This window comes from Microcebus murinus, chromosome 14 (genome assembly GCF_040939455.1).
Source record: "Microcebus murinus isolate Inina chromosome 14, M.murinus_Inina_mat1.0, whole genome shotgun sequence".
In the NCBI taxonomy this organism is placed as follows: Eukaryota; Metazoa; Chordata; class Mammalia; order Primates; family Cheirogaleidae; genus Microcebus; species Microcebus murinus.
In genome coordinates, this window is record NC_134117.1 from 70,445,149 (window position 1) to 70,465,378 (window position 20,230).

General features: G+C 37.1%; 1 protein-coding gene across 4 annotated transcripts in view; it reads left to right on the forward strand.

Moving 5' to 3' along the window:
• The window catches only part of LOC142860945 (poly(ADP-ribose) glycohydrolase), a 127,281-nt gene that overhangs the window by 100,164 nt on the left and 6,887 nt on the right, over positions 1–20,230 (forward strand). For all 4 annotated transcript variants that reach the window (XM_076010216.1, XM_012744593.3, XM_012744594.2 and 1 more), the window contains one exon: positions 12,393–12,498. In XM_076010216.1, the coding sequence (XP_075866331.1) occupies positions 12,393–12,498 (106 nt within the window). The remainder of the gene's footprint in view (positions 1–12,392; positions 12,499–20,230) is intronic.

The following is a 20,230-nucleotide window of genomic DNA, read 5'->3' on the forward strand; positions in this document are numbered from 1 at the left end:
GTTTTCTTCACGCATTTCAGGAGGCTGTCTCAACTCTTACAGTGTTTAATATGCTCAGTGTGTACATTAATTTTCTTGGCAAGAATCTTGCCCTTGTTTGATCTCAGCAGTGCCAGCAGCATGCTGGGTAACACTGTAGACTCTTCCAGTTTTGCCATGGTGATATCTGTGGGGCATGCCTTTTGAATAGTACCCATTCCTTTGATGTCTGCAGTATCACCTTTTTGGAGATTTGCGTGTATGTGACCAAAGGAACAATGCCATATTCTCTAAAAGGCCTAGAGGACACTTGTCAGGTGCCTCTCCTCTTTCCCTTTGTGTTTTCATTTTGGCAAATTACTAGAAGATGGCAGTTCCAGTTGAAAGGCCCACAAGTAGAATTTGGCTGTGAGATTATTTATTAAGACAGCAGATTTATGGTTTTGCATGGCTATACATGTTCCAGTTCCTATACAAAGATGTCTGTTAATAACAGCAGACTGGGTATAAACAACCAAATAATCCAGACACGTTTTGACTACACTTACAAACAATGGAATAGATATTTTGAGTATAATTAGATATATTATTTTATACCCTGATCTGTTTGAGAATCTAATTTTTTTTTCCAAAATATTACAGGGGTACAAATGTTTTGATTACATAGATCCCTTTTATAATGCTGAGTCAGGGCTTGAGAATCTAATTTATTTTTGAACATCTGCTTATATATGTATATATTTTTGTATATATGTATGCAAATATATATATATATATATATTTTAATAGATAGGGTCTCGCTCTGTTACCCAGGCTGGAGTGCAATAGAGTGATCATAACTCACTGCAGCCTCAAACTCCTGGGCTCAAGTGGTCCTCCTGCCTTAGCCTTCCAAGTAGCTGGGACTATAGGTGTGTGCCACCACACCTGGCTAATTATTCTTTTTCTTTTTCTTTTTTTTTTTGAGACAGAGTCTCGCTTTGTTGCCCAGGCTAGAGTGAGTGCTGTGGCATCAGCCTAGCTCACAGCAACCTGAAACTCCTGGGCTCAAGCAATCCTACTGCCTCAGCCTCCCAAGTAGCTGGGACTACAAGCATGCGCCACCGTGCCTGGCTAATTTTTTCTATATATATTAATTGGCCAATTAATTTCTTTCTATTTATAGTAGAGACGGGGTCTCACTCTTGCTCAGGCTGGTTTCCAACTCCCAACCTCGAGCAATCTGCCCACCTCGGCCTCCCAGAGTGCTAGGATTACAGGCGTGAGCCACTGCGCCCGGCCTCTAATTTTTCTTATATTTTTTAGAAACAAGATCTCGTTATATTGCCCAGGCTGGTCTCAAACTCCTAGCCTCAAGTAATCCTCCCACCTCAGCCTTCCAAGTTGCTGGGATTACAGGTGTGAGCCACCATGCCTGGCCTCTTATATATATAATTTATTAGATTATTTTAATTTTAAGTGTTCTCGAATGAATTTCATAAAATGTTTGAAGAATAATCCACTATTTTCCAAAGTTGAACTTACACAACAGATATAATTTATTTAAAAATAAGAATTCCTCACAGAAGCCATCTGGAAAGACTGATCTTTGCTATATCGACAGTTCTGAATTTCTCTCTTACCTGAATAAAGGAGATTTTCCTATGCCGAAGAGTATTTTTTACTAGTCATTGGGTACATTTTAAATGTAAGCCTGCTTTCACTGTTCTACACTCCTGCCTTAAAGTAGTTGTCTCTAAGCTCATGATTTTTATGATAGAGCATATCAAGTACAATAAGATTTATCTTTAAATTTTAATCAGATATTATTTATTCAAACACGTATATGTAAATTTACCACATAGTTGTTGATAGTAGAAGGCAGTAGGTCGTTTGGAGAGAAACATATGAAAAGGAAAGTAGAACCAAAATGTTATACATTAACACATTTTGAAAAGTTCCCCCTTTTTTTATGGATAAAGTGTGTACTTCCACATACACCTTCCTGTGGGAGCTAGATCATTTACTTGTAGAAATTATCCTCAATTACGATCTTTGAAAAGGTCATCTCTGGGCATAAATATATCTTTTTTTAAATTCCCCATAGCCAATTGACATTCTCTACATTTACTTACATAACACTAACCTTCAGTTTGCCAGCCTCAAAGACACTGGAAATTTTAATGATGTTGATCGTTGTTATATATGAGTAGGTTAAGTTAGTTGTAAGTATTGGCAACATTGAAAAACATTTATTTGTAGAAATAGTGTCCTTATGAGACACACTTTTTATAAAAAGAATGAGTCTTTAAAGAACATGGCAGCAGAAGGAAGACTTTTATTTCATTCAGGTCAGTCAATGCCTGGCACACTGTCTTATGGAAGTGTCTCAAAAGTGATTTGTTACCACACTACAGAAATTATTCCGTAACATAGAGAAGGAGGGAATTCTCGCCAACTCATTCTATGTAGCCAGTATCACCTTGATACCAAAGCCAGGAAAGAAAAAAAGAAAACTACAGACCAGTATCCCTTGTGAATATAGATGCAGAAATCCTCAATAAAATACTAGCAAACTGAATTTAGCAACACATCAAAAAAGGAATCCGCCACAACCAAGTGGGCTTCATCCTAGGACACAAGAACAGTTCAACATATACAAATCAATAAATGTGATTCCCCACATAAACAAAGGCCATATGATCATCTCAATAGATGCAGAGAAAACATTAGACAAAATCAGCACCCTTTCATGATAAAAACCCTCAACAAACTAGGCATAGAAGGAACATATCTCAAAATTATAAAACTGATTCATGACAAACTCACAACTAACATCCTGCTGAAGGGGGAAATTTTGAGAACATTCTTCCTAAGAGCTGCCACAAGAGAAGGGTGACCACTGCCACCACTTGCATTCAACAGAGTGCTGGAAGACCAGCCAGAACAGTCAGGCAAGAGAAAGAAAGAAAGGGTATCCAAACTGGGAAAGAGGAGGTCAAATTATCGCTCTTCATTGACATGATCTTAAACCTAGAAAACCCTAAAGACTCCACCAGGAGACTCCTGGAATTGATAAATTCAACAAAGTCTCAGGATACAAAACCAGTGTACATAAATGAGTAGCATTTCTATATACCAGTAACAGTCAAACTGAGAGGCAAAGACTCAGTACCATTCACAGTAGCTATAAAGAAAAAGATAAAATACTTAGGAATATACTTAAGGAGGTGAAAGACCTCTACAAGGAGAACTGAAACACTGAGGAAAGAAATCGCAGAGGACACAAATAAATGGAAAAACATATCATGCTCATGGATTGACATAATCAACATTTTAAAAAATGACTATACTATCCAAAGTGGTTTACAGATTCAGTGTAATCCCCATCAAAGTACCAATGTCATACTTCACAGACCTAGAAAAAATAATTCTACACTTCATTTGGAACCAGAAAAAAGTCCAAATAGCCAAAACAATCTTAAGCAAAAAGAACAAATTTGGAGGCTTCACATTTCCAGACTTTATACTACAAGGCTATAGGAACCAAAGCAGCATGGTATTGGTACAAAAATAGACATAGACCAATGGAACAGAACATAGAACCCAGATATAAAAACTGCTACCTACAGCCCACTGATCTTCAACAAAGCAGACAACAATGTACACTGGAGAAAAGAGGCCCTATTCAATAAATGGTGCTGGGAAAATTGAATAGCCACATGCAAAAGAATGAAACAGGGCCTCCATCTCTTACTCCTCACAAAAATTATTTCAAGATATTTTTGTGCCTTACTTAAATGTAAGGCACAAAACCATAAGAATTCTAGAGGAAAATGTAGGAAAAATCTCTTCTAGATACCAGCCTAGGCAAAGAGTTTATGACTAAGACCCCAGTGGCAATCACTGAAATAACAAAAATAAATAAATGGGATTTGATTAAACTAAAAAGCTTTTGCAGCACTAAGGAAACAATCAGCAGAGCAAATAGACAACCTACAGAATGAAAGAAAAATATTCATAAGCTGTACAGCCAATAAAGGGCTAATAACCAGAAACTACAAAGAACTTAAGCAAATCAGCAAGAAAAAAATAACCTCATTAAAAAATGAGCAGAAGACATGAACAGGCTGGGTGTGGTGACTCACACCACTAATCCTAACACTCTGGTAGGCTGAGGCAGGAGGATTGCTTGAGCTCAGGAGTTCGAGACCAGCTGTCTCTACAGAAAATAGAAAAAAAATTAACTGGGCAACTAAAAATAGAAAAAATAAGCCAGGCATAGTGTTGCACACCTGTAATCCTAGCTACTCAGGAGGCTGAGGCAGGAGGATTGCCTGAGGCCAGGAGTTTGAGGTTGCTGTGAGCTAGGATGACCCCACAACACTCTAGCCTGGGCAATGGACCAAGACCCTGTCTCAAGAAAAAAAAAAAAAGACATGAACAGAAGCTTTTTAAAAGAAGATAGACAAATGGCAAATAAACATAAAAAAATGCTCAGTGTCACTAATCATCAGGGAAATGCAAATTAAAACTACAATGAGATAACACTCCTGTCAGAATGGCTGTTATTAAAAAGTCCAAAAACAATAAATGCTGGCGTGGATGCAGAGAGAAGGGAATGCTTATACACTGCTGGTGGGACTGCAAATTAGTACAGCCACTGTGGAAAATGGTGTGGAGATTCCTCAAAGAACTAAATGTAGATCTACCTTTTGATTCAGCAGTCCCACTACTGGCTATCTACCCAAAGGAAAATAAATCATTCTATCAAAAAGGCACCTGCACTCGAATGTTTATTGCAGCACAATTCACAATTGCAAAGATGTGGAATCAACCTAAGTGCTCATCAATTCATGAGTGGATCAATAAAATGTGATATATGTATACCATGGAGTACTACTCAGCCTTAAAAAGCATGCCTTTTGCAACAATTTGGATGGAACTGGAGACCATTCTAAGTGACGTATCTCAAGATTGGAAAAACAAACACCACATGTCCTCATTATTAAATTGGAACTAACTGATGGTACACATATACACAGAGGAAAGTAAAACTTAGTGGAAATCAAACAGGTAGGAGAAGGGGAAGGGCAAAAACCTACCCAATGGGTACAGTGAACACTATTTGGGTGATGGCACACCCATAGCTATGACTCAAACGTTACAAAAGTGATCCAGGTAACCCAAAACATTTGTACCCCTTTAATATTTTGAAATAAATAAGTAAATAAAAATAAATAAAATTATTTATAGATTTAAAAATGATTTGTTAAATGACTTGGTTGATGATAAAATAACTTTTTAGACAATGCTAGTTCCGTTTTTTGAGGTAAACACTTCAGAAATTTTGTAAGTACATTGTCTGAAATCACTTAAAATGTTACAGTTTGTTACATATTTCCTTAATATTCTTAAAGTACTAAATAAAGCCTAATAAGTCTAGTATAAAATCAAGTGTGGGACAGATGAAGCCATATGAAGCAGATGGGTTGATTTTTTTAAATGTATAGTAATGTAGTTCTGTATTCATTTTCAGTCTGCCATTATTTATATCAGTATGCAATTATATCTAATTTATATCTAATAAAAAATTCTTTTCAGTCAAATGCAGGTAGAATTTATTTTTTAATCATACAGGTAACAATTGTAAAAGTAATTGTCATTGAATGGTTGCCCACTATATATATGCAAGGCACTCTACTTAGTGCTTTAAATGCATTGTCTGATTTAGTCTTAACCACCTAAGAAGGCATAGATACTGTTCTTATCTCCAATTTGAATAAGTGAACTGATCCTTAGAAAGAGTTGAGTAACTTGTCCCAGATCTCATAGCTGGGCAGTAACCAAACCCTAAATCCAGGCTCCCCAAATTTAGATCACATTTTTAAAAATGTGAATTCTACAACATAGAGATTACTATAACTAGATCTGACTTGCAGACTTTCTGTGATTCAGTCTTACGTCTTTGAGAATATTCCCTGCCTTTGGTGAACACATGATCTTCTACAAGCACATGCCTGGGTCACCTCTTCTCTTTTGATCATAAACTTACATTGTGAGCAAGTTATCTGTTGATTGCTTTTCTCAGTATCCTTTTCTGTTTGGCATACTTTTTCAAGGGAATCTGAAGGTTTTTCCCCAGCCTACTTACTAAATTCCCTTGAGACAAGAAAATACCACATGTGTAATGTATAGCCTATCTGCACATGCGCTAACGTCGAGAAAGCATGCAGTTCAGGTCATGGCATGTGAGAAGTCATTCAGTGAATGTGTATTCTTTCATTCACTGCTATATTCCAAAAAATTTTAGCAAAGGATTATTTTTTAATCCTTCTACTGAAAAAGGAAAAAGCAGCAAATAATTTTGTTAAATGCCATTGACAACTTAATTAGAAAATGAATCCAAATAACTTTGGGTCTTTTAAAGTATTCCATCCTTTATTAGTTACATTTACCTATTAAAATAGATTTACAATAGATTTACACATATAAGTACAAGCAATAAGAATTTCACATAAACTGACAGCATAACTTGAAGAGAATATTTAATTTACTGTTTTATACCTCATGTTTTGTAAGCTTTGCTATAAAGCAGTCTTTATTGAATTACTTTAGAGATGACTTGCACAAGTCCACTTTTTTTTTTCATGCCAGAGAGAAAGTAGGGAAGAATAGAAAAACTATATTTTTCTAATGAAGCAACAAAGCATCAGGCCAGTTTTTACCGTCAGAATTCAAGGCTGGGCGTGGTGGCTCACGCCTGTAATCCTAGCACTTTGGGAGGCCGAGGCGGGCGGATTGCTCAAGGTCAGGAGTTTGAAACCAGCCTGAGCGAGACTCCATCTCTACCAAAAATAGAAATAAATTAATTGACCAACTAAAAATATATATACAAAAAATTAGCCGGGCATGGTGGCGCATCCCTGTAGTCCCAGCTACTCGGGAGGCTGAGGCAGTAGGATCGCTGAGCCCCGGAGATTGAGGTTGCTGTGAGCCAGGCTGACGCCACGGCACTCACTCTAGCCTGGGCAACAAAGTGAGACTCTGTCTCAAAAAAAAAAAAAAAAAGAATTCAGTGTGGATCTCTGAGCTCTGGGGGCCTATTTGCTACTTTTAGGCATCACTCATCAGATAATAAATAATTGAAAGGGAAATCCCACAAGTGCTTTATTACCTCTTGCAAAGGTCTATTCTATCCAGGCTCCACCTATCCTGTTGGACCTGCATTATGATTTGCAAGTAGAGTTAGTTGGTTTTTTAAAAGGAAGGAATCAGTCTCCTTTTATCTAACTGATACTGTGAAGCAATGTTCAATCCTGTGAAAGATCAGTTGGTTGACATTCTGGAGGAGAATTATCTTTGAGGTTGGAAAGATTTATGACTCTAGCTTGTAAAAGTGGCAAAATACCTTTGCAAGAGAAGAAAGAAATCACCTGGAAAAGTTGTATTTAGCTATGTTAGACTCGTTTAGGTAAGATTAAGTAATGGACATATTTTGTGGCACCTTCTGGATCAGAAATTGGACAAAGTGGAGAGATACTCCCAACAGCAAATTGCCATGATTTATTTTTTTTAAAAACTTGATTTGTTTATTGATTTTTTTTTGTTACTGCCCACCACTAAATTTGTAATGGGTTTGTTATTAAACCAAAGCTTGATAACAAAACCAATCAATACTTGCTATTGATATTTCTAAGAAGTTAAACATCTTATTTATAATCTTTTCTTAAAGTGTGTATCACTATAGTCTTTAAAAATGTTAGTGCAGAGTGTGTCATTTCTAGTGATTTTTCCTGTAAGTTTCTCAATATGGAGAATCAGAATGATCATGAGATACCTAACCTAATCCTGGATTTTACACATGAGAAAACTAAGGTCTGCGTATTTCTTTCATTTTATATTGCATTTGAAAATAGTAAAAACAATGTACTAATGTTATAATTATTTTAAGGACAAAAAAGTCATCCATAATCCTACCTTTCAAACAGTTGTTTTCATTTTTTTGAAAATGAAATTTAGTTTCATATAAATGTGCTCAAAAGTTACCTATAACTTTATATTTTACCTATTTCATTTAACCATATATTATAATTATTTTTCATACTTTCTAATCATCAGAATAAAATGTTTAATAAAATTGGGTGGATTCAAATACAGTACTATAATTTAACTACTGTCCTTACTTTTGAACAGTTAGGTGTTTCCAAGTTTTTCTCTGTTATACATAAGGTAGGAATAAACATCTTTGTACAGTTGATGTTTCTTTAGAAGAAATTTACAAAAATGTTATTGAGTCTAAGGATAATTTTATTGCTCTTGATTAATATTACTTTATTCTCTTCCAAAAGATCCTTGAGGGTTCTTTTATATCATGGTTGTTTTTAAAAAAAAACCTTAGGAAATCGGTTATCAGTATCAAGTATGTATTAATTTAAATTAAATAAGTATAATAAGTTGATTTCATATAAATAAGCAAATCCTTAGGAACAATCTTATTAAATTATTAATCTAGAAAGTAGTATACTATAGTTAATGAAAGACATCCTTTAAAGTCAAGCATAACTTAATGATGGGGGGGCGTGTTCTGAGAAATGGTCATTGTGCACACATCATAGAGTGTACTTACACAAACCTAGGTGGTATAGGCTACTACACACCTAGGCTATATGGTATAACCTATTGTTTCTAGGCTACAAACCTATACAGCATGCTATGGTACTGAATACTGTAGGCAATTTTGAAATAATGTTATTTGTGTATCTAAACATAGAATAGATACTGTAAACATATGTTATCAATATTATAATCTCATGGGACCACAGTTGAATATGTGGTCCATCATTGACGGAAAGGTCCTTGTGCAGCACATGACTATATATCTACTTGGGCCTGCTGAAATTTATATTGAAGCCAGAGTTCTTTAAGTGTATGTGTGCATATTTGTGCTAAACTTTTCCCCTGGGTACAGTAGTCTCTTTCCTGAGTCCAGTTCTGGGCCTGTAGACTTTTACACCAATTTGCATTGGTCCATCTTCCACTTTCTTTGCTTCTTTTCTACATCTATATCTGTACTACTTCCTGATCAGTCTCTAGTTTTTAACTAATTAACAAATATTTTCCTTTTCTTGCTTCTCAATGCTCCCTTGCAACCTTCAAGACTTCCCCTTTTCTTCCTTCCCATCACAGCTCACTCTGAGATTGGAGTGCTTATTGGTATCTTCTTGCTATCCTGAGATATGAATGCTTCCTCTTTTTACCCTACTAAGTTGTTTATTGTACAAATAAATTCTTCTGTCAGGGTATGACTAGAGTTCAAGCTGACTTTTTTTACTCTCACAGCTCTGATCAATGTCCTCAACTACTGTGGCTCTTGGTGGGGCTAAAGAAAAGGATTTGCTAATACAGAGCTCTTGGGAACTCCTAGTGCCTTTCCCTGTGGTTATGAGAACTTGGCAACTCTTTTGATGTCTCTGTCTTTATCTGATCTTTGTTTCTTATCAAAGGAGTGCAATTCCTACTGTAAAAGGAAAGGCCCTCTGATTCAAGGCCCTGCCCTAGTCTCTAGCATTTAGGGGTCCTTCTCCTTCCCGGAGAAGGGAAAAGCCTAGTCAGAGCCTCCAAAGGGGACTCAGGCCAACTTACTACTTCTCTTATTAGAAGCATTTCTCTTAGAAATGCTTGGTTTTAATAGAATAAAAGAATTTTGTATATGTAATCATTATAACTAGTTATTCTTTATACCTAATTACTCTGTAGTTTTGGATCATTTAATTTTATCCAATTAAAGTTTTATTTGATATTATTTGATCAAAACACTGAATGTAGTTTAATTTCCTTTTTTTTTTTTTTGAGACAGAGTCTCGCTTTGTTGCCCAGGCTAGAGTGAGTGCCGTGGCGTCAGCCTGGCTCACAGCAACCTCAATCTCCGGGGCTCAGCGATCCTCCTGCCTCAGCCTCCCGAGTAGCTGGGACTACAGGCATGCGCCACCATGCCCGGCTCATTTTTTCTATATATTAGTTGGCCAATTAATTTCTTTCTATTTATAGTAGAGACAGGGTCTCGCTCTTGCTCAGGCTGGTTTCGAACTCCTGACCTCGAGCAATCGGCCCGCCTCGGCCTCCCAGGGAGCTAGGATTACAGGCGTGAGCCACCACGCCCGGCCTTGTAGTTTAATTTCAATTTCATGATTTTTTTGTTATGGCCATTTTCCAAGATGGATACATTTTTCAGGAAAATTGGTTAATATTTTATATTAGATTTTTCTTCTAATGATTTAACTGTTTCATATTCTCCATTGTTAGGTCTTATCTTCACTAGGCTATTTTTTGCTCATTAAAGTTAACCCAGTTATTTAGAGATAGTGGTAAGGAAGAGATGAAAATCATTCTGACAGTATAGAACAGAAACATGAGCCAGGAGGCTGAGAAAGCCTCCTCTTCATCTAGACATGTTAGAAAAAATTGACAGGAAAGAAAGTGTCAAAGTTATGTTTATTCTGACAGAGGTTTTGTTCTCCCCCTTGTTCATATAATGGCACAATCTTTCAAAAGCCTGCTCAAAAAAATGGAACGCTCTGATTTTTTGACCTGAAAGAGATTTTCAGAAGCTCCATGCATCTGATTATGCAGGTAATTTGTGAGCTCTTGTGTAAGCTCTGTACCATAGCATTGAATAATGATCTGCTACCAACTTATAATTAATATCTGTCAGGATTTACAGCGTAGGAGAGTGTGGAAGGAATAGCCTTGTTAATCCATCCAGACAGTGTGTAAAATAAATTTTTATACCTTTGTGGAAACTTCAGAGAGCAATTTACTATATTTCTATGTGTGGGTTTCATAGAAGTATCTCTCTTTATATTCTTGGTTTTTCTGTGGGAACATTTGTCACAGATCATTCTTTTAATTTTATTTACTATTACATAAAGCAATATTTTAGGCTTTGGTACTTAAAAGAACCTAGGGGAGATTTGCTTTGCTATTATATAATGTTAGACCTCCCAATATAGTCTGATAGTTTCAGAAAACTACAGAAAAGAGGCAGAAAAACAAACTAAGCCAACAAATAAATGGAAATCAGGAACTCTGGGATGTTAAACTAAAGTCTTCTCATATACAAAATGAGCTGTTCATTTAATTAATGCTTAACCAGCATTCTTGGGGGTGTATTGTACTTTGTTCAGGCTATCAGTAAATTTCTACATATTGTAGCTTAAAACAGGGCTATGAAACCAGAGATTCTTAGAAGAGCTTAAAAAGTATCTTAACCCTTTGTACTCGCTTGCTTTTTTCTCAATTCCTTTATTCTACTCGAGATTTAATTTTTTAAATACCCCAGATTTTACAAAGCGTGGCAGTAGAATAAAAAACTGGAGTTTCTTTTCATACAAACTTATTTATTTATATTTCAAATTACTGATACATTCAAAGAGTAATTTTAATCTCTATAATTTTTCATGGTGTGATATTTTTTGAAACATTCACCCACATGAAGACCTGGTTTACAGTCACATGTTTTGCAAATGTAAATCGTCTCTTCTTCCTCCTTTGATTTTTCTGTTAGAACAAACAACACAATCTTTGTGTTTTTTGTTAGGGTGAGGTGTGATTATATGGAGCTTTCCATGTAAACATTGCTCTAAGTTAGTGGATAATAACCTACCCCTGGAAGTTAGTGTACCATCTCTGCATTTACATTTTACTTGTCCTTTCATGCTAATGAAAACAAGAAAAGATACTGTAAAAACAGACAAAAATCCCCCTTCCCCCCTCTGAAACTACGTGTGGAGTGTGGCTCAACATGCCAGCTGCTACCAATGCTAACCGTGTCGAGTCACACTCGACATCCGAGTGCAAAGGGTTAAAGGTTATTTTATAACCAGACATAGGAATTCCTTTTATAGATAGTTGCTTGCTCTTTGTTAGCATTTCTGTGGCAGGAAGCACATTTAAAAGCTAATCACAGTTATTAATCTAGTCCCAGTAATTCAGAGAAAGTGCTGAGGAAGCATGACAGTGACCTTTGCCTGATGAAAAAATAGTAATCAAAAGCCTTCAAAGAAAACAGTGTTTAAACAAGCGCCTTTCTTGGTAGTCTGTAATTGGGAACCCATCAATTCTTGAAATATCTCTGATATTTCCATTTCTGTTTTTTTGAATTGGAAAAAGAAACTGAGACTTATATTGGTTTAAGGGATTTGATTTGCCTAGCTTCAAAACAAATAAATATTAGAATCTGCCATTTCTTTCTCACTTCCCAAGTATAATCCCAGGCTTTTCTCTCTGTTTTCCCCTCTACTTTAGCCCCTAAGAAAAAAAGGAAAATGAGAAAGAACATAAGCTTGATAATGGATACTGATCCTAGTAGTCAGTTAGAAATACTGTTAATGTCTAGTTAACTCATGTGCTTTGATAACTCTTTTATCCTGCAGGCCTACTGTGGATTTCTCCGTCCTGGAGTTTCTTCAGAGAATCTTTCTGCAGTGGCCACTGGAAACTGGGGCTGTGGTGCCTTTGGGGGTGATGCTAGATTAAAAGGTGAGTAAGGTGTTGTAGAAAAGGATAATAGCATCCTGACCAGAAAAAAAGTCCTTTAAGCCAGATTTCTGATGTTCTCTCATAATAAGAGACCACAAAAATCTAAGAGAAAAGGAAAAAGAATATTTGACACTATCCTCTTTTTTCCTTTTATGTTTAAAGGAATTCTTATTTTCATTTACTATTTCCCTACACAGGTCACTTATCTCTTTGATCTACCAGACACACTATTTATTTGAATATAGAGAGGTCAGAGGAAAAGAAGAATCTATAATAACTATGACGTTTCAAACCAAAGCGTCCACTCGAGCAGTCTTCCTTCACTGGAGTGACTTTTATGGACAGATTTTATGGAACTGGGCATATTCCATGTTCTGGGCACTGTTGTAGAATACAAAGTTGAATAAGATGTGGTCCCTGCTTTGGGATTCACAGTCCAGCATACGAGAGACAGACATAGACAAATGCAACACACAGTATTAAGTGCTTTAGTAAAAAGTCCATGGCGTGGTGGGAGAATAGTTTGGAAGAGCTGTGTGAGTGGCACAGCGAAGGAGGCATTTGGGTTCCCAAGAAAGATGAACATTTCTTGCGTTTTATTGTTTATGGCAAAAAAATTACAAAACCTGATCAGCAATGCTGTTGGCCGTTTACCAGATTGATATTTACTTTACTTTTTAAAATATCAGTTATAGAAAATAACATTATATTATTACTTAGGATGATTGCTGTTCCATTTTATCCCACTGGTCTGATACCAACTGGGTGTACCACAATACAATTCTGATACTAACTAGCTCAAATTAGTGCAGATTTCACAGATAAGGACAGAGCCCACAAGACTGCCCCTACTTCTAACTCCAGCCAAAAGTTTCAGGGAGCCCCCAGGCCAATCACGTTTTTGACCAACTGGCTACCAATTCAGGAGTTCCCATGACCCCACCTCTGAGGTTCAGTAATTCACTAGAAGTACTCACAGAACTCAGAAAAGTCCTGTACATACAATTGCAGTTTTATTATAAAGGGTACACATAGGGCGAGGTCTGAGAGGGAATGCAGAGCTTCCACTACCTCTCTGGTGATGTGTCCTCTGGCACCTCACTCTCCTGATTAATGATTGGCCACGTGGTTGAACTCAACTCCCAGTCCTTCCTCACTCCAGGAGGTCAGGCTATCTGGACTATTTCATTAACATAACAAATTCCAGGGGTTTTTGAAGCTCTTGCTGAGAGCCTAAGACTAAGACCTGACAGATTTTTTGTTATATCACTGATATCAAAGTAACAGTAAAGCAAACATAAAATAACCAACTGGTCTTGATAGCCAAACTAGATTTAGATAAAATCCATCTCCTTGGGAACAGAACAATTGAATCTGTCATGTCAGATTACATTCCTCCCCAACAGTAAAAAGCTTGTTATTATTTGTATAAAAAAATTATACTTGTTTTTTGGAAATCCAAAAAAGACCATGAAGTGTGTAAAAATTATCAGAATTCACTGTTAACATTTTGGTGGCTATCCTTTTAGACATTTCTGTGTAATGATATGTAACTATTAATGAGATCACACCATCTATTCTGTTCTCTAACCTCTATTTGAAAATACTACAGTCTCGTGCATGGTTTTCAACACTAATAAATATAGGCCTAATCTCAACATGTTGTGTGTGTGTGTGTGTGTGTGTGTGTATATCATAATTTGTTTTGCAGATTCTCCATTCACAGATAGTTATTTGTTTTCATTATCTTATAAGCAATACTACCATGTATAATTATATGTTATGTATAATTATCTTCTTAGGGTAAATTCCTAGAAGTAAGATTATTGACTTAAAGGATATGTGTATTTCATATTTCAATACTTGTTGCAAATTGTCCTCTAAAAGGCTGTATGAATTTACAGGGTCTTCCTTGTATGAGCAACCTCACCAACATGAGATGTTGTCAGTCTTCTTAATTTTTCTGAGATTCAGCAATTTTCATGTTTATTGGCCATGTGTTTGTTTTGTGAGTTGCTTTTTTATGCTTCCTGCCCATTTTTTAAATCTCTTTGGGAGTAGTTTTAATTTTTCATTGGCTAATAATAACTCGTTATATATTAAGAAATAATAATTGTTTAACTGTTAAACAAAAACAATGCAGACTTTTTTTCAGTTTTTTTCATTTATTTCAGCCTATTTGGCTATTGTCATAGAGAGTGATTCTTAATGTGTTCAGATTTTTGTGGTGTACTTAGAAAAATCTTTACTGTCCTGTCACCTTATTCTGAAGACTTTCCACCCACATTTTCTACGAATTCAAAAACAAAAACTGCATGGTACTTTTTTCAGTGTTGAAAGTCTATAAATGGAAGAATTTCTAGTTTTTATTTTATGAAATTCTTTATCATCCTGAATTTGTTTGAGAAAAGCTGTTTTTCACTCTGGGCTTATTGATCTTATGACAAACATGTTTTTTGTTTTTCACTTAAGTAAAATGAATGACTAGATTCATGTCATCAATCCAGAAACCAGGTCTGCCATAAGCCACGGTCATTTGTGATGGACAACTTGGAATGCTTTATGAATGTGTTCACTTTCACTTCCTTCCCTCCACCCCCAGCTTAAAAGCCTTTCTCTCAGACTACAGTTTTGCTTACTGCCGTGACTATCAAATGTAGTATTCAAAGGTTTCCAAATGTAATTCATTCTCTCAATTATTGAGATTTAAAGTTTGGAGTAACTTTTTGACATCTCCCTTCCCTTTATTAGCTTGAATAATTGTTAAAAAATTAGAAGTGGCTATAATGTTGAAAATTGGCTATTAAAACTGTGATTTTGAAAAAAAAAGAAATTATGCTGTATCTTTGTAATGAAATATTATGCAGTTACTAAAACCCGTTAACAGAAATATATCTGCTGACATGGAAAGATGTTTTTGGAATATTGCCAGATGTGAAGAAATACATGGTATATGGTATATGACCTGTTTCTGTTTTAAAAATTAAATTTTGAATATAAGATACCACACAGATTTCAGATTCTCTGTGGTTATCTGTTCATGTGTTAAGATTAACTATGGTTGTCTCTAAGTGGGTGATATAGATTTCTTTATTTTCTTTGTAATGTGTATTTTCCTATTGTGATCACATATTGTTTTTGTAACAAAATCTGTATAATTTGGATTTAGTCAAAGGGCCATACTTAAGAATCCAGAAGGCCACATGTGGCCCCAAGGCCACAGGTTCCTCACTCCTGTGAGATGGAAGGGTTTGGTGCCTGGTTACAACAGCAACTAGTGGCCTCCTACATAGCCCATGCCACCAATGGGGCTCTCTCTGTCCTCTTTCCTGGCTCCCATCTTTCTGAGCACCCTGTGGACACCCGTGGGAAAGCACTTTGGAGTGAATGTGAACTCATTTATGGTGCTCCTCATTATTCTAAGTGACCCCCTAATCCACACTTCGCTTTTAACATTTTATTAAAGGTTTAGCTGGCTTATTTGTTACCCATTTGTATGGTGGCCACCTCTTTGTTCTAGTTATTTTAAACGTCAAACAGTTCATGTATTTCTTCTCCTTGGAAGTGCTTTGTCACACTTCAGTTGCCTTGCAAACTCAGCTCTCTGGTAGACCCAGGAGAAGTTATAATTACAATAAGATTATAGTATTTGGCCTTTTCTCATTGTTAGGGTGGAAGTGACTTTTTTTTTGTAGCTTTCTACATCCCATCTCAGCAGAGGTTATTGGGTGGGCTCCTGCCTCAAGTGTACCACCAAGGCCCCAAGGACCTGTGAGATTTTTAGGGCATAATTTAAAAAATTTTAAATGACTGATTTAAAATTGCTTCTTTTATCTCTTATTTCTTATTTGATTACATTGTAAACAATATTTATACTTTGGAGTTTTTTGAACTTCTCTTTGTGACCTAGAATAGTCGATTGTTACACATAGGTTGGTACTTGAAAAGGTGTTTCTGGGTATGGAGCTTACTCTTTACCTATAAGATTCTATACCTAGTAGATCACATTCTATTTTTCTGATTTGATCTGCTTACTTTGTGAGGGGACTAAGTGGTACTTTAAAGTTCTTTATTCTGTTGTGTTTTTGTCAATTTCTCCTTGCAGTTCCTTTGGTGTTTATTTTTTAGCATCTCCAGAGTATGTTGCCTCACTTGTGAAAGATTATGCGATTGCTAGTTTAAAAAGTATGTGCATTTTCTTATATTCTCTTTTTTATCTCCCTTCCAAACCTTCAGTACCTAGGAGTGACTTGCAAATAAAATATGATCAATGAATTTCTGTTTAACACATTTATTCAACAGCTTTTCATTAATCTTGGAGTTTGCTCATTCTTCTGTAACCTGCCTGTCTGTACCTAATTCCTTCTATTCCTGTAAGACTCCACTCCAGTGGTAACTACTCCAGAGAGATTCCCCTCACCCTCCATAAAAGTTCTGCATTAGGGTTCTTTCGTTGAAAGAGGCACTAATGTATCTTATCCCTTATACCTACAAGGGGATTGTTGCTTGATGTGGCTTAGAAAGGCAGGGTAGAGTTGGCCTTGGGGATAAGCAGGTTGTAGGATCAGGTGTTCCCTCTATTCCGCGTATGTGTTGGTTCCTCTCCTGCCCATTTCTCTCAATATGATTACCTCATTCTCTTGTTTCCTTCAGGTTATCATTTGATGGCAGGAACCAGGACCAGGCTTAAAGTACTACAGTTGCCAGGTGTGGTGGCTCAGCCTGTAATCCTAGCACTTGGGGAGGCCAAGGTGGGAGGAAACCTTGAGGCCAGGAGTTTGAGACCAGCTTGGGCAACAAGTGAGACCCCATCTCCACAAAAAATAAAAGATTAGCCAGGCATGGTGGCCATATGCCTATAACCCTAGCTATTCAAGAGGCTGAGGCAGGAGGATCACTTGAGCCCAAGAATTTGAGGCTGCAGTGAGCTTGAGTGTGCTACTGTATTCTAGCCTGGACAATAGAGTGAGACCCTGTCTCATAAACAAAATAAAACAGAACAAAAAAACATTGTAATTGAGTGACCCAAGAGCAAAGGAGGATTCCTTAGTTTAAGAGTCCCATGGAAATACTCTAATTAGACCAACTTGGATCACTTTCTCATCCCTTGGACCAAATTTTCATAGCCAGGGAGTAAGTAAACACTAGTACCTCCCCTTAATGTGATTAAGAGGATTTCCAGTTGTTTTCCATGGCATATTTATATTGAGTGAAATGTTTCTGAGATACAGAAAGTTTTTATAAATGTATTGTCTTTCAGACCTTCTGTCCATTTATATATCAAACCTAAATAATGTCATTACTAATTATATTTTCAAATCAAAATAGCTAAACTCCAGAAAAACCATTAATCTAGGGAAGGTTGGAATCTGGATCATGCTGATGCGGTTGGCCTGGCCTCACCCTCTGAGTTCTGTGGGAGATGTGGTTGTGGAAGGGGGAAAGGGCTGACTATCAACAGAAAATGGAAAGTGGAAGAATAGAACTATGGGCCAGGCCACCTCAATTTGTCTGCCACAGGTTCTTTGACACTTTGCTTTCTTCTGCTAGAGTAGATCACATTCGTTCTCAGCCTTGCCTTGGGTAAGAGTATTCCTCCCTTGACATTTCTGTATTGTCCTCTTTTGTGGCCCCAGTGCTTACAATGGAGTCTTGTATGGTAATGGGCATTCTATTCAAAGGTGTCTGGAGCAATTGACTATTTCTTACAGGTTGAGCATCCCAAATCTAAATTCTGAAATGCTCCAAAGTTGAAAACTTTTTGAACACCAACATGACATTCAAAAAGAAATGCTCACTGGAGGATTTCAGATTTTTTAATTTGAGATGCTTAACCAGTACTGCATATATTCTAAAACCTCCCAGAAATTCACAATCAGAAACACTTTTGGTTCCAGGCATTTCAGATAAGGGATACTCAGCCTGTATCAGCATCTCAGAGATGCTGCTGAGTTAATGGCTTTGGGAATTTTTTAATTGTCTAGGAGTTGCTGGTGATCATCCAATTTTAAGAATCATTGTATTTCCTCCTATAATTTACATAGTTACCCTTCTATTTGTAGCCCCATTTTAAAGAATGGGAAACCAAGGTTCAAAGATAGGCTAATAAACCTGTCTAAGGAAAGAAAGCTATTAATAGCAAGTGCCAGAACCAACATTCAAACTTGGCCCCATCTTCCTCAAAAACCAATATCTGTTCATTAGTATTATTGTTAATATTACCAGTTGAGAACATATTGAATGCATTCTGTGTTCCAGGAATTGTACTAAATACATTCTTTACCTGTGTTAGCACACAACAACCTATTAATAGATAGGTTTTCTTTTTTGTCTTTATAGGTGCATTGACTGAGGCATAGAAAGGTGAGTAATTAGTCTAAAGTCACACAGATAGCAAGTGGCAGTGCCAGGATTCAAACCAGGGTTGAAGACATTGTCTGTGCTTTTGATATTTAATCTATATTGGCTATAAGCTCTGGATCTGGATCTAGATTTGGAAGTTACCATTCTAGAGACAGTGGTTGAATTCTTAAGGAGAGTGTATTTAAAGCAGGTGAGAGGACGAAGATTAAGGCTTTAGTAATATCCAGGATGGGGGTGGGGGTGGGAGTGGGGGTGTCAAGGTTCAGAACAGTAGCCAGAGGACAAGACCAGTTAAAGCAGTGGTCTCCAACCTTTTTGACACCAGGGACCAGTTTTGTGGAAGACAGTTCCCACAGAGGGAGGGAGGGGCTCGCCGCCTCAACTACACCTCAGATTGTTAGATTGGATTCTCATGGGGAGCACACAACCCGGATCCCTTGCATGTACAGTTGGCAGTGGGGTTCACACTCCTATGAGGGTCTAATGCCACCGCTGATCTGATGGGTGATGGGGCTCAGCAGTGATGTGAGTGATGGGGAGCAGCTGTGGGTGCAGGTAGGGTTTTGCTTGCTCACTTGCCTCCTGCTGCGTGGCATGGTCCCAAGAGGCTGCCGTTGGGTGCTGGTTCGTGGCCCTGGGATTGGGGACCACAGAATTAGAGGATAAGTGATGGCCTAGAAGAGTGCCGTGTGGTGGAAATAAGGAGCTAATTGCTTTGGGGGCTGGTGAACAGCACTTGAGCTTTTCAGGGTACCAGGGTCATGAGAGTTCACACACAGACCTTACGTTTCATTAGAAGGATATGAGTAGTATTTTTAAATCTGTACTATTTTAGCCCCCTTGCCAGCATGCATTTAAATAAGGTAAATAAGTGATTTAAGAACAATCTTCTGGTTGCCATGTGGTAAGGGCTGCTTGGAGTCAAGCAGAATGACTTGACGTGGCAGCCTGGAAGCAGACCGGGTGAGGGCATGAGTCCTTGAGTCCGAGGTTCTAGTCTCAGCTCTCCCACTTTCTGGCACCGTGATCTGAGACACATTACTTAACCTTCTGGTGCCTAAATTTCTTTATTTTCAAAATAGAGATACTACAAATAATTACTTTGTGCAGTTTTTGTACAAAATCATAACTTAATGCTTGTAAAGCTCCTAGAGCGATGTTGAGCTTGCTATAAGAGCTCAGTGTTAGCAGCCATTACCAGTATTACATGCCAGTGGCTTCACACCACACCTGTGGTATGAGTATCCATCATTTTACCCATTTTTTGCTTGGCCCATTTGTTGCAACATTATGAATTTTTTTATGTTACATTTATTTATATTTTCTTCATAGCTTAACATTGGTGCCAAAAAGAAAATTAAAACCAAGC